The following is an 11,510-nucleotide window of genomic DNA, read 5'->3' as shown; positions in this document are numbered from 1 at the left end:
CTTTATTTTTAACCATCTACGCTTGTACCAAAACGAAGCGTATGGTCTGAGTTACTATGTAATTAAATATGTTCACATTTTTATTTTTGGCACTAGCAATAACACCAAAGTTGTCAAATTAATTTCTGTCAAAATATTAAGGTTACGAAATAAAACAATAAAAAAATGCGAATTTACGGCTTTTTGGCGAAAAAAGTCGGCGACTTAACTGTTAAATATTCAAATTTTCCCGAGTCATACGTTAAAAGAAGCTATGAGCAGGTTCGTGGATCTCATCATTGGTTATACTGAATCAAAAGCAGTAACATAACCTAAAAAAATAATATTTGTGTTTGTTTTAGGTTTACTGGAAGAATCCGACTAACTATCCCCAGTATCCTAAGAAACAGATAGCTCGTAAACATTATCGCTTTACTACAAACAGACCATGGACGGCACAGTTCGCTATGCAGAATGAACGTAACAATCTTAGAAAAAAGGTGTTTGTGGAACCTATAGCAGAATGGTCCTTCTTCAAGTAAGTTATGTGTATTTATACTAACCGTTGGTAATTAGGTTCAGTGTACATGAGAATCAATCTTAAAGTTTGTATGATACCCATAGAACGGTGCTGTGGATTATCAGATTAGATCTGATATATTATTTTCTATGGAGCAACACAAAATAATTTGAACTAACACAGTCTCTCTAAAATTTGTACACATATCAACACAAAAGCGCTGAGCACAATAATACTTGTAACAATTTTTTATTTAAAGCACTACATTTATTATAAACAATCTATATAAATAAAATCATCAAGCTTTGGACTTTTGAACAACTTTGTAACTGACGAAATAAGGTTTTGCATGGGATCAATGGGATTAAAATTCCCATGGGAATGGAATACACAGGATTTTTCTAATAAAAGTAAATAAAGTAGAGAATAACAAGTTATTTATGTATTTTCCAGGGGTGACAGAGTGGAGATACTGGTGGGTAAGGACAAAGGCAAGCAAGGGATTGTGTCACAAGTGATACAGGAACGTAACTGGGTGATCGTTGAAGGTTTAAACACACATCTTAGAGTTGTAAGTGCTTTTATATTATATTTGGCCTGCTTTTTTTATCTAAATTTATACTGAGGCAAAAATATTTGGATTTATTGCGGTTTACCAAGCAGTTTTCTTAACTTTTATTAACAAAAATTTTACAAGTTTCATCTTAATTTTCCAGGTTGGTAAAGATGAGAAGAAGAAGTTCCCAGGCATCACAATTCAGTCTGAAGCTCCGTTATTGGTGACTACTGACGTCAAGCTTGTAGATCCAGAGACACTGAAGCCTACAGAGATTGAATGGAGATTTACTGAGGAAGGAGACAAGGTATGGTTCAAAACCTAGTCTTAGAAAAGGCCTTTCCACTTTTGTATGTACAATAGTCAAAAGGCCATCTTCTTCTTCATGTCAATGATTTTAAAGTTTTAAAGGCCTTCACAATTTTAGCCTTTAATCAGACTCGTGTAAAAATCTTAATCAATAGATTATCGAAAATTAAAATAGCCTTGTGTACAAAAGGCCTTAGTGTCTAACAGCTTTGATAAGTGTCAACCTATATGATCAAAGATTTAATTTGATTTTCATTGATGGTTTGAAATTATGTGAGGAATCAGTAATATGTCTGTAGGCTACAAGGACAATTATCTGATACAATTTACACAAAACATATTTACATTATTTTAGATTCTCAAAGTGAGAATTTACAAAGTTCTATTCATCCATCTTGGCACAAGTTATATGTTTATTTTGGCAATATGTGTTGGCAGAATATTTCTGTACTATTTGCCAAATTAACTATTTAGCAATGTTCCTACCTCACTGAACTAACAAATAAGTACTAAATAATATAAACATCCATGGCTCAGTGGTTATAATGGCTACCTTCCCTTGCCACTGCCCCCAATCTGGGTTCGCTTCAACCCCACAATAGAATGTACGTGTCTTTTTTAGATATCTTTTTTTGAGATCATAATCTTTATTTAACACAGATAATATAGTTGACACATTGTTTCATTGTCTTGCAGGTTCGCGTGTCTATGGCCAGTAGCAGAATTATCCCCATACCAAAGACAGCAGAGGAGACCATGGACTTTAAGAGCAAAGCTGTGTATGTTGAGAATGTTGAAAAGGATACTACTAATGATGATGCTACTAAGGTATAATATCAAATTATTATTTTTGTTCAAGTCTGGTTTCCCAGCTCTGGCTTAAAGTAACTAATAGAATTGTTTTGATGTAGTTTATTTTCATTTTAAACCAGTGTTTGATCACGCGCTAGTTTGAAATTTAAAACTACGATTTAACATTTGTTCGAGCCAATCGAATTTGATTTTTAACTCGATACTGTCGGGAGTAAGCCTGCAGTACGGGCAGCTGTGAAACTATAACCCGTCAACTTAGCAGACAGCCTTATCATGCTTTATTTATATTTTTAATCCATTAATGTCCCGCTGTTGGTCAAGTGTCTCCTCGCGTAATGAGGGAAGGGGTTCGGCTTTGTGTCTACCACCCTGGCCAACTGCAGGTTGGAGACTTAGCATTCTTTCAAGTGCTGTTCTGACGATATTTTCCTTCACCGTTGCAACAAGTGATCATTATTTCTAATACACACATAAGATCGAAAAGTCATTGATGTGTTGCCTCGGGTTTGAACCTGCAATCACTTGCGTGGGAGGTACCAACTTATATTACTCGACCATCAGTGCTCTTGTAGATATTTATTCCAAGAAAAGAAATCATTTTTGTTAAAGTTAGTGTAATTATATAATTAATATGAATGCCATTCCCAGGTAACATTCGCGCCAAAATTAAGAACATTCGAGATGGATATAATGGAGGAGATGGGCATCAAAGAAGACCGAGTTCCCGCCAAATCTTACTGGTATTAGACAATGTAATATAGTGTGGTGTACATTTTTAAATATAGTTTAATTGTCAATATTATTCGTTTTATTTGATTTTGAAACAATTTTTAACAGTGTAAAAAATAAAAGTGTTTGAAATGAAATCCATACTAATATTATAAATGCGAAAGTAACTCTGTCTGTCTGTCTGTCTGTCTGTCTGTCTGTCTGTCTGTCTGTCTGTCTGCTACTCAATCACGTCTAAACTACTGAACCAATTTGCATGAAATTTGGTATGGAGATATTTTGATACCCGAGAAAGGACATAGGCTACTTTTTACCCCGGGAAAATGACGCATTTCCCGGGAAAATTCAGGTTGCGAACGAAGTCGCGAATATTCAATATTATAATGACATTGAATTAACAAAATTCCGTTGCCATGGCAACTGTTTTAATGGCGGATATGTCTTAGCGCGACTTCGTTATACTAAGAGATATAAATAATTTTGAGAATATTTTTCGTGAAAAAAAAGCATATTTTATATCATCACGCTACGACCAATAGGAGCAGAGTAGGTAACAGTAAAAAGTGTTACAAAAACATGGAAAATTCTGACCCATTCTCTCTTATGTGACGCAAGCGAAGTTGCGCGGGTCAGCTAGTCTTATATAAAGACAAGTGAACTAAAATGTCCTCATCTATACTATCTATACTATACTGATATTATAAAGCTGAAGAGTTTGTTTGTTTGAAAAATTCTTTCAGTGTTAGATAGCCTATTTATTGAGGAAGGCTATAGGCTATATATCATCACGCTACGACCAATAGGAGCGGAGTAGCAACGAGAAATGTTACAAAAACAGGAAAAATTACGACGCATTCTCTCTTATGTGACGCAAGCGAAGTTGCGCGGGTCAGCTAGTGACTAATATTCAGCTTCGGCGGTCAGTTTAATTGAAACTAGACCACTGGGCAGGATTTTCTTTGTAGTGGCCAAGCATGTGCACAATACACAGGTACCCTCTCTTTTCCTTCACTCCCATAGTCCAGTGTTACAGTCTCACAGTCATAACCGACACGACCAGTGAGAGATCAGGCGTACGACCGACAGCTTTACGTGCTCTCCGAGGCACGAAGGTCTGCAACCTCAACTCCCGACTCCGAGCAATCACTGAAAAATTCTTAACAGAAGCTCAGAAGTAACTTTTTGTCTCGACTCGGGATTCTAACCCGAGACTTCTGTCCAATAGTCGTCGCATATGTAGACCGTACACTACGAATGCACACAGATAGGCACAAAAATCAAACTTATGTTATGTTTACAGTTATAGGATAATAAAACCATTTACAATTATGAATATCAATATACCGATTAATATAAAAAGCTTCCAAATGTTGCAAAAAAGCGCAAAAAGCCAACATCACGTGGTATTCCCAGGCGGTCACCCATCCAAGTACTAACCACGCCCGATGTTGTTTAACTTCGGTGATCGGACGAGAACCGGTGTGTTCAACATGGTATGGACGTTGGCATTTGTTTTGTCAAAATTGTTGAATCAAATCAGTTTTGCAACAAATGTAAGTAGAGTGCTAATCACGTTTATTAGTAAGATAGGTTGTTTTTATGCGTATCTAAATGTTATAATTTATAAAGTCATTATGATGCCTCAAGTGTAACTAATTTATTCATCAAACTCATCTTGATTCATAATTTCGAACAACCATATGCCAACGTCCATACCATGTTGAACACACCGGTTCTCGTCCGATCACCGAAGTTAAGCAACATCGGGCGTGGTTAGTACTTGGATGGGTGACCGCCTGGGAATACCACGTGATGTTGGCTTTTTGCTCTTTTTGTACAAAATAACATATTTTCTGGAAATATTATGTTTATCATACAGCTGTTTTGTAATTATTGACGTATTTTTTGACGTAATTGTTGATAGTTATCAAACTTTCTTTATTATAGGTAAAAGTGTATGATAATACACAAATAACTTGATAAGTTCGACTTTGAAAGGTTATCGTGGAATTATGAGACTGGTATTAACTTTTTATCTTCTTTTGTTGCTAATTGATTCTCCTAATTATGAAATATGAAGCAACTATGTTTGGACTTTAAACCTTTGCTGTCCCACTGACTGCTACTGTGGCGCTTTGTGTAAAGTCTGACAACTTAGTAAAGAGCCGATATGCAAGGTTCACATCTGGCTTAGGTATACAAAAATTCAGTATTTAGAACATTAGTGGCCACTAGGCTTATGCAGCTGACGGTGGTCTGTGATACAGATATTAAAATTTTATTATGAAAATACACAAAATGCTTAAGCTGAGTATCCGACTGCTGATCATGAGTTCTCTGGTTCGATTCGGGGGTCGGGCTATTCTTATGAACGGTTTTCAATAGTAGCTCGGCGTTCGGTAAGTGGCAATTTCCGGTAAATGGCAATAGGCTAGCCAGCCTTAGTAATTTTGTTAAGTTAACTCTGTTAATGGCATGACGTGGGTGTATTTCTTATACCATAGAGATTTGTGTTCAACATGTGGGACAGTAATACTGTTTGAGTCGTTTTATGTATTAAGTAATTAAGGTTCCATAAAGGCCAAGATGATAGGTTTTACGTATGCTCCTAGGCACGTTTTATTTAACTTTCAACAGCCAACTTCCATACACTATACATGCAGGCATAATTTACAAAATAAAATGGTTTCCAAACTTAATATTAGGTCGTGTTTTCATGTTTTTCGCTAGAGGTCATGTCAGCAACCGATAGCACATATTTTTCAGTGTTATCACTCTATTACTAAGCAGTGGGACGCTAAAATCTATTGATAACAATGTTATTAGTGTTCCTACTGATAACGAGTTCGTTGGGGGCTAAAAACATGTTTTTGATGTCATGACGTACGTAGATTATGAATGAGGTTTGTAACAGTCGCAGGACACATATCCACGGAATATCTAACACAAGAGGGAAGGGCATGTCATACTTTTTCAATGACGGTCGCTGTTGCCAAACTCAGCCGATGACGTTTAACTGAAATATGAAAAGAGACAAACGACTTTTACAAATTAAAATGATCAGCATTTTACAAACAAACTGTTTCAATGACATGAGAGTACATCGTATTTTCCAATAATACTTTGTGCTTTATGTCGGAATCATAGCTACGGAGGGCTACGTGTTTTTAATGCTATCTCATAAGTTAGTACTACTAGGGTATGTATAGCTGCACACACTTCATATGGCACGTGCGCCACGCCCACATGCTACTTCTTCTCGTGTTAGTTATTCCATGGTTTTGATAGAAAAATAATACTAGAAGATTAGAGCCTTAAGATTTATACATTTAACGATTGTGAGTCGATATGTGTGCTGCGAATCTCAAAAACAAACTACGTAAGCGCTATACACATTGACAAACACGAGGTATTTTAGTAATCTATTGCGTGACGTGATTTTAAAACGTGCTCTGATTGTGGCGACTATTGTGCTCAATCTCTGCAACTCTAATAGGCTTTATGATATGCCTAAAAAATGTCATTGAGACCTCACTCTAACTCATTGGGCGTAACTTCTACGTCAGTACGTCAGTTGTTTGTTTATCGTATGGTTAGTGGTCAACCTAGTGTCAAAGTAGTTCAAGTCGCACGAAGGCCTTTGACGTGATTTATCAACTGTTATCTTAACTGACAACAGCCGGGACCGGCGTTTTACTTGCCCTCCGAAGCACGGAGACACCTAGTTTAAATACCACTATACGGTCACCCATCTTTGGAATGACCGCGCCAAGGTTTGCTTAACCTACAGATCGTATACCGACCGATGGGCGCATCTGGCTATGGCTTTATGATAACCCTCTTAAAGAGATCATCTTCTTTGAGACCTCCCTCTAACTCATTGGGCATAGAGCTTTTACGTCAATACGTTAGTCATCCTTGCGTAGATCTCTTGTTGAGGTTTTCAACAAGGATCATATTTAAAGGATACAGCATCCCAGCATGAAAGGTTTTTTCACGGCGTTTTAGGTATACATGACTTTAAAATAAAGTGGTAGAGATGTGTTCCAGGCTTGATCTGATGCTACTGGCTATGAGTGCCTCGGAATTTCTAAGCATTCATATTTTTAACGTAGCTGTACAAATTATATTTACTCATTTACTCACAAAATTTCGTTTTTAATAACCTTCATACTTTAGATTTGAATAAAATTATGTATGTGATTGCAAAAGGGCACGCGACTTGTATCTTTGCAAAAAAAGATGAGCCCTTTTCAAATGGCATATTTATTTAGATTTAATACTTTTTGCATACAATGAAATGACTTTCACCTGTCATTGTCCTGGATACATACATACAAACAAAAATACATTTATACATGCATACATACATACAAACATACATAGGCGATAATCTTTAAAAAGCCGACCTACATTATCAACAAACAATAAACTCTGATCATTCATAAACCTCGTGCTTCAGTTAATGCACTTATCTCTATATTATCAAACAATTTTGCACTTTATTCTAATTACAATAAAGTCAAAATTACAACACAACTAAAGACATATCCAATATACAAATCATTCGACTTATGACCCTATAGTGTTTGAGATAAGGTTGAATTCCCAATGTATAGTTGTTCGTTTCCGTTGTAAAGTGATATGACATTTTTTTACAGGATTTTGGTGATTGTGTCTTTTGTTATAAGGGTGGGTTTTCTTTGAATATAAAATGTAAGGTTTATCATACATTGCACTCAGTGATGGAAATGTTGTTGCAATATTATTTGCTGATTTATATTGCTTTTGTCAATATATTACATTTATATTTAGGCCTAGTTCGTAAATAGAAAAATCGGAAATTCGTAATTAGCTATCTAGAAATTATGAACGATTTTTTCCGATGTCAGATAAGTTTGAGTTAAGCTTAAGTGTATTCGAGGAATAAAAACCTACCTAATAGGTAATTTTAAAAATCTTTCTTAGGATAGGTACTATTCTAAGAAAGATTTTTACAATTACCTATTAGGTATTTATTACTCGAATATAGTCAACTTTTATTGGAAAAATGCCTTTTGATCATTTGCTATCCATGGATTAAAAAAAAGTATGGGACGAATTTTATAAAAATACCGCCCTAATAACCCAGGAAGTGTAAAAATCAAATGATGCGTAAAATAAGATTACTCGCTTATAGTAAAATAATTCTAAATGTGGAATACTGAATAATATTATTGTTTTGCTTCGGTTCAGTTAATATAACGACCTGTTTATATTTTCCCGCTGATAATTCTGTTTCATAATAAACGACCTTCTTTATATACTGGTATATTATTGTTTATGCACATGATTCTATAGTTATATCTTCAGAGCATAACTTCGTTCGCCTGAAAAGATTTCTTGGGGTAAAAAGTAGGTAGGTACCCTACGTCCTACTTGGTCGAGTTCAGGTTACAAAAGAAAATAATGCTATTGGCGTACTTAACTCAAAATCTGTTTAGTAGTTTTTGAGTGGAAGGGTAACAAACAAGCATACATCGACACATTCTTATAAACTTATACATTTACAATATTATTAGGATTTATCCTCTTACCCCCGGTTTCCGAGCTCCATTTAAGGGTAGTTTATCTATTCAAAAGCGTTAAAACTCATATAAAAAAAACGCTATTGAATAGATAAACTACCGCTAAATGTAAACCGGGGGTAATCCTTTTAAAAAAAAGGTGAAGTTAAAATGATTCCTTCTTCTTTCTACAAAGAATCTATTGAAATAAAAGCTGCTTCTAAGCGATTATTAAATTCGCAAAATAATAAGACGGTGAGAAGTACCGGCAGAATATTTTATTCAAAAAGTAATACTTATATCTATTCAAGTTCAACAACCTGTGACAAGTTTTCAAGGGTAGCAGGAAAGAAAACTGCATAAAAGGACGATTGCATCACTTTCGCTACAGCTCTTTCTGATACGAGAAAGAAATTGTAAATGTAAATAATATACGCGGAAATCTGCAGCTTCCTTATAAGAATACACAGCAAGTAATAAAATTAATTATTAACTTCTTAATCGATGTAGGTACTTACGTAGTATTATTTGTCTTTATGTACTAGACTAAAATATATTTTGCAATTAAGTATTATACAATAATGCTGGTATGTCTCATATTTCATCTCCTAGTAAAACAGCTTATCTCCGCTCTCTAAAGACTACTACACACATGCCGGCGGCAATGCCGCCGGGTTCATGCCGAGCGGCTATGCCGCCGGCAATACGAGCCGCCGGCACAAGCCGCACAAAGCCGTCAAAGATCATTCCGAATGATGCGTGCCGCTCGAATGCCAGGCACGAACTGAGCCGCGTAACCCGCCGGCACACCCCGGCGGCCATGCCGGCGGTTCCTTTGTGCGGCCAAGCCGGCGGCTTTGTATGCCGCCGGGTGCACGGCGGCTTGGCCGGCGGCTTACCCGGCGGCCCTGCCGCCGGCACTGTGTGTAGGAGCCTTAAGGTACATTTAGCGATAGTTTATGTATCCAATAGCGTTTAAACTCATATAAAAACAACAGTTTGAAATAGGTAACTAAAACGATTATAAATTCATTGATTTTGGTCAAATAAATACATCGTTTAACTTAATTTTGAGTACCTAATTCTTTTAACCCAATAACTATTGAACGGATCCACACAAATCGGTTGCCGCCAAAACTTTCCTTCACCATTAAAACAAATGACAATCACACCACAAACAAAAAGGAAAAAAAAATAAGCCCTTCTCTATCAGATCAAGATAAAATTACATTTATATAAATACTATCACATATTTCACGCGTGATCACCTCGTGATGGTGATAAAGATTAGACTGTCTCGGGTCAGTTGTGATAGGAGATAGAAAAGCGATTATGATTAATATACAAGTGATGTGTTACTAATTAATTGACTTAGTGACAGAGTAAGGTTTAAAATAACCTAATATAAGGAAATATGATAATTAAAACGTAAATATGATTATGAAATAAATAATTTCTCTTTTTTTCGAAACATTCCTAAAGTGGTAGGCAGAGACCAAATAACGTTTTCCTTAGAGTAATGTCTAGATTTACTAAATACAACACCATATTCATTCATATTAAAAAAAATATGTCTGTGTTGTTTTATTAAAAATAAATAAATAAAGTATTTTCTTTTGTATAATTAATTAGAGTTAATTTTAGCCAGCTAAAATTGCCGCCATTAAATTATCAATTATTTTATAAAAAATAAACAAAATTAGATATTAATTATCATTTTGGCTGTTCTGTGAATCCCGAAAAAGAAAAATGCAATTATTATTTTAAAAAAAAAATGTTGTAAGGTCCGACACGCAACTGCATTTGCATCCATTAGACCACGAAGACACGGAAGACGGCACTTTACCTGCATTTAAACATGTTCAAGAAAAAGGTCTCAGGTACAATATGAAGTAATATGACACGGTGACTAATCGTTGGTGGTGAATGGAGGAGAATTTACTTTGAGTCTACGAGTCTACGCTCACGTAGGCTTAATGAGTGTGAAGCAATGCACATATTTATCGTTTATAGTAATTTTATTGTAGAACTTAAGACTGAGATTTTTATAAAATTATTTTTTAGAAAAAAATCAGTTTACAAATTTTTGTTTTCAGACGAAATTATTTAATGTCATTTTGTGGGCTGTTTAAATGTGTGTTCGATTTTTAAATTTTGTTTTTAAGATAAGGCTCGTGAATAAAAAAAAAAATTATCGCAAATTATTCAAAATTAAAATAATGCTTTTGATCAGGGTGGAATTAGGGAAAAAGTAAACAGGGTTATTATTTTTAGAAGCAAATTACGTTATCACACAATCTCTTTAAAATTAATTTGTAAATGGTAATTAATAAGTGATTTAAAATTTCTTCTTGTTTATGATTCCTTCCATAGTTTATTGTTATTCAAATAATGTACAAAATTATATGACAAACGTCATTGTAATATATTACTTCTATTATGTACGTGCATTTATTTTAAAGATGTCAAATAGGTTTTCTATTCGCATATATAATGTCCGACAGTTTATAAAAATTATACATTTCATGGTCGAATCATTCAAACCAATATTATGTGCACGTGAAAGTCACGAGCTAGACGCGAGACACTTATCTTTACTTCATTGTAGGTATAATGTAATCGAATTAAATATTTATGTAGACAGATTATTGAAAGAAAAATGGTAATAATTTGTGTAATTCCCATTATTTATTTTTAAAAGAGCTTTTAACAAATCGCCGATTGATTGTTTTTATTATGACTACCTATGTAGAAGTATTAGTAATTGTATCGAAATGGTAATCTAAAAATATTACTTAGGTACTAGGAAAATCCGCAAATATACGGATTTTATGAAGGTATTTTTAATTTTTCCTACATTCTGTAATATAACATTATTTATAAGTTTATTATGGTCGCTGTGCATAGAACACGTCGTATTATTTTTATGTAGAACTCTTTAATACCTACGTGACGGATAGCAGCTAGCGTCCCATATTTAATCACAGTTTTACTTTATTAGTATGGATAGAATGTATTGGTTCATAGTCCATCCTTTGATATTAATTAGTAAGTAGGA

The 11,510-nt window shown here is 34.7% G+C and overlaps 1 protein-coding gene and 2 non-coding genes across 3 annotated transcripts; 2 read left to right on the top strand and 1 right to left on the bottom strand.

The window, feature by feature from the left end:
* Nucleotides 1-97: 97 nt before the first annotated feature.
* On the top strand, nucleotides 98-2,976 carry mRpL24 (mitochondrial ribosomal protein L24). Its single transcript, XM_076129876.1, has 6 exons — nucleotides 98-261; nucleotides 342-517; nucleotides 953-1,070; nucleotides 1,216-1,362; nucleotides 2,061-2,192; nucleotides 2,826-2,976. Exons 1-6 carry the CDS (start codon nucleotides 166-168, stop codon nucleotides 2,922-2,924), a joined length of 768 nt encoding a protein of 255 aa, XP_075985991.1. The 5' UTR covers nucleotides 98-165; the 3' UTR covers nucleotides 2,925-2,976.
* Nucleotides 2,977-4,294: 1,318 nt separating this feature from the next.
* LOC142983312 (5S ribosomal RNA) lies at nucleotides 4,295-4,413 on the bottom strand. The gene has a single exon (XR_012960076.1). It is a non-coding gene; the product is annotated as a 5S ribosomal RNA (ribosomal RNA).
* Nucleotides 4,414-4,608: 195 nt separating this feature from the next.
* Nucleotides 4,609-4,727, top strand: LOC142983307 (5S ribosomal RNA). The gene has a single exon (XR_012960072.1). It is a non-coding gene; the product is annotated as a 5S ribosomal RNA (ribosomal RNA).
* The last annotated feature ends 6,783 nt before the right edge of the window (nucleotides 4,728-11,510 follow it).

Source organism: Anticarsia gemmatalis, chromosome 23 (assembly GCF_050436995.1).
Source record: "Anticarsia gemmatalis isolate Benzon Research Colony breed Stoneville strain chromosome 23, ilAntGemm2 primary, whole genome shotgun sequence".
Taxonomy (NCBI): domain Eukaryota; kingdom Metazoa; phylum Arthropoda; class Insecta; order Lepidoptera; family Erebidae; genus Anticarsia; species Anticarsia gemmatalis.
This window is presented reverse-complemented; position numbering and strand designations above follow the sequence as displayed.

Bases quoted from the DNA above. Each gene is read 5' to 3' on its own strand.
- mRpL24 (XM_076129876.1), top strand. From the start codon at position 166: ATGCGAATTTACGGCTTTTTGGCGAAAAAAGTCGGCGACTTAACTGTT. The intron at 1,071-1,215 runs GTAAGTGCTTTT...TTAATTTTCCAG, and splicing joins TAAACACACATCTTAGAGTT to GTTGGTAAAGATGAGAAGAA. The intron at 1,363-2,060 runs GTATGGTTCAAA...ATTGTCTTGCAG, and splicing joins TTACTGAGGAAGGAGACAAG to GTTCGCGTGTCTATGGCCAG.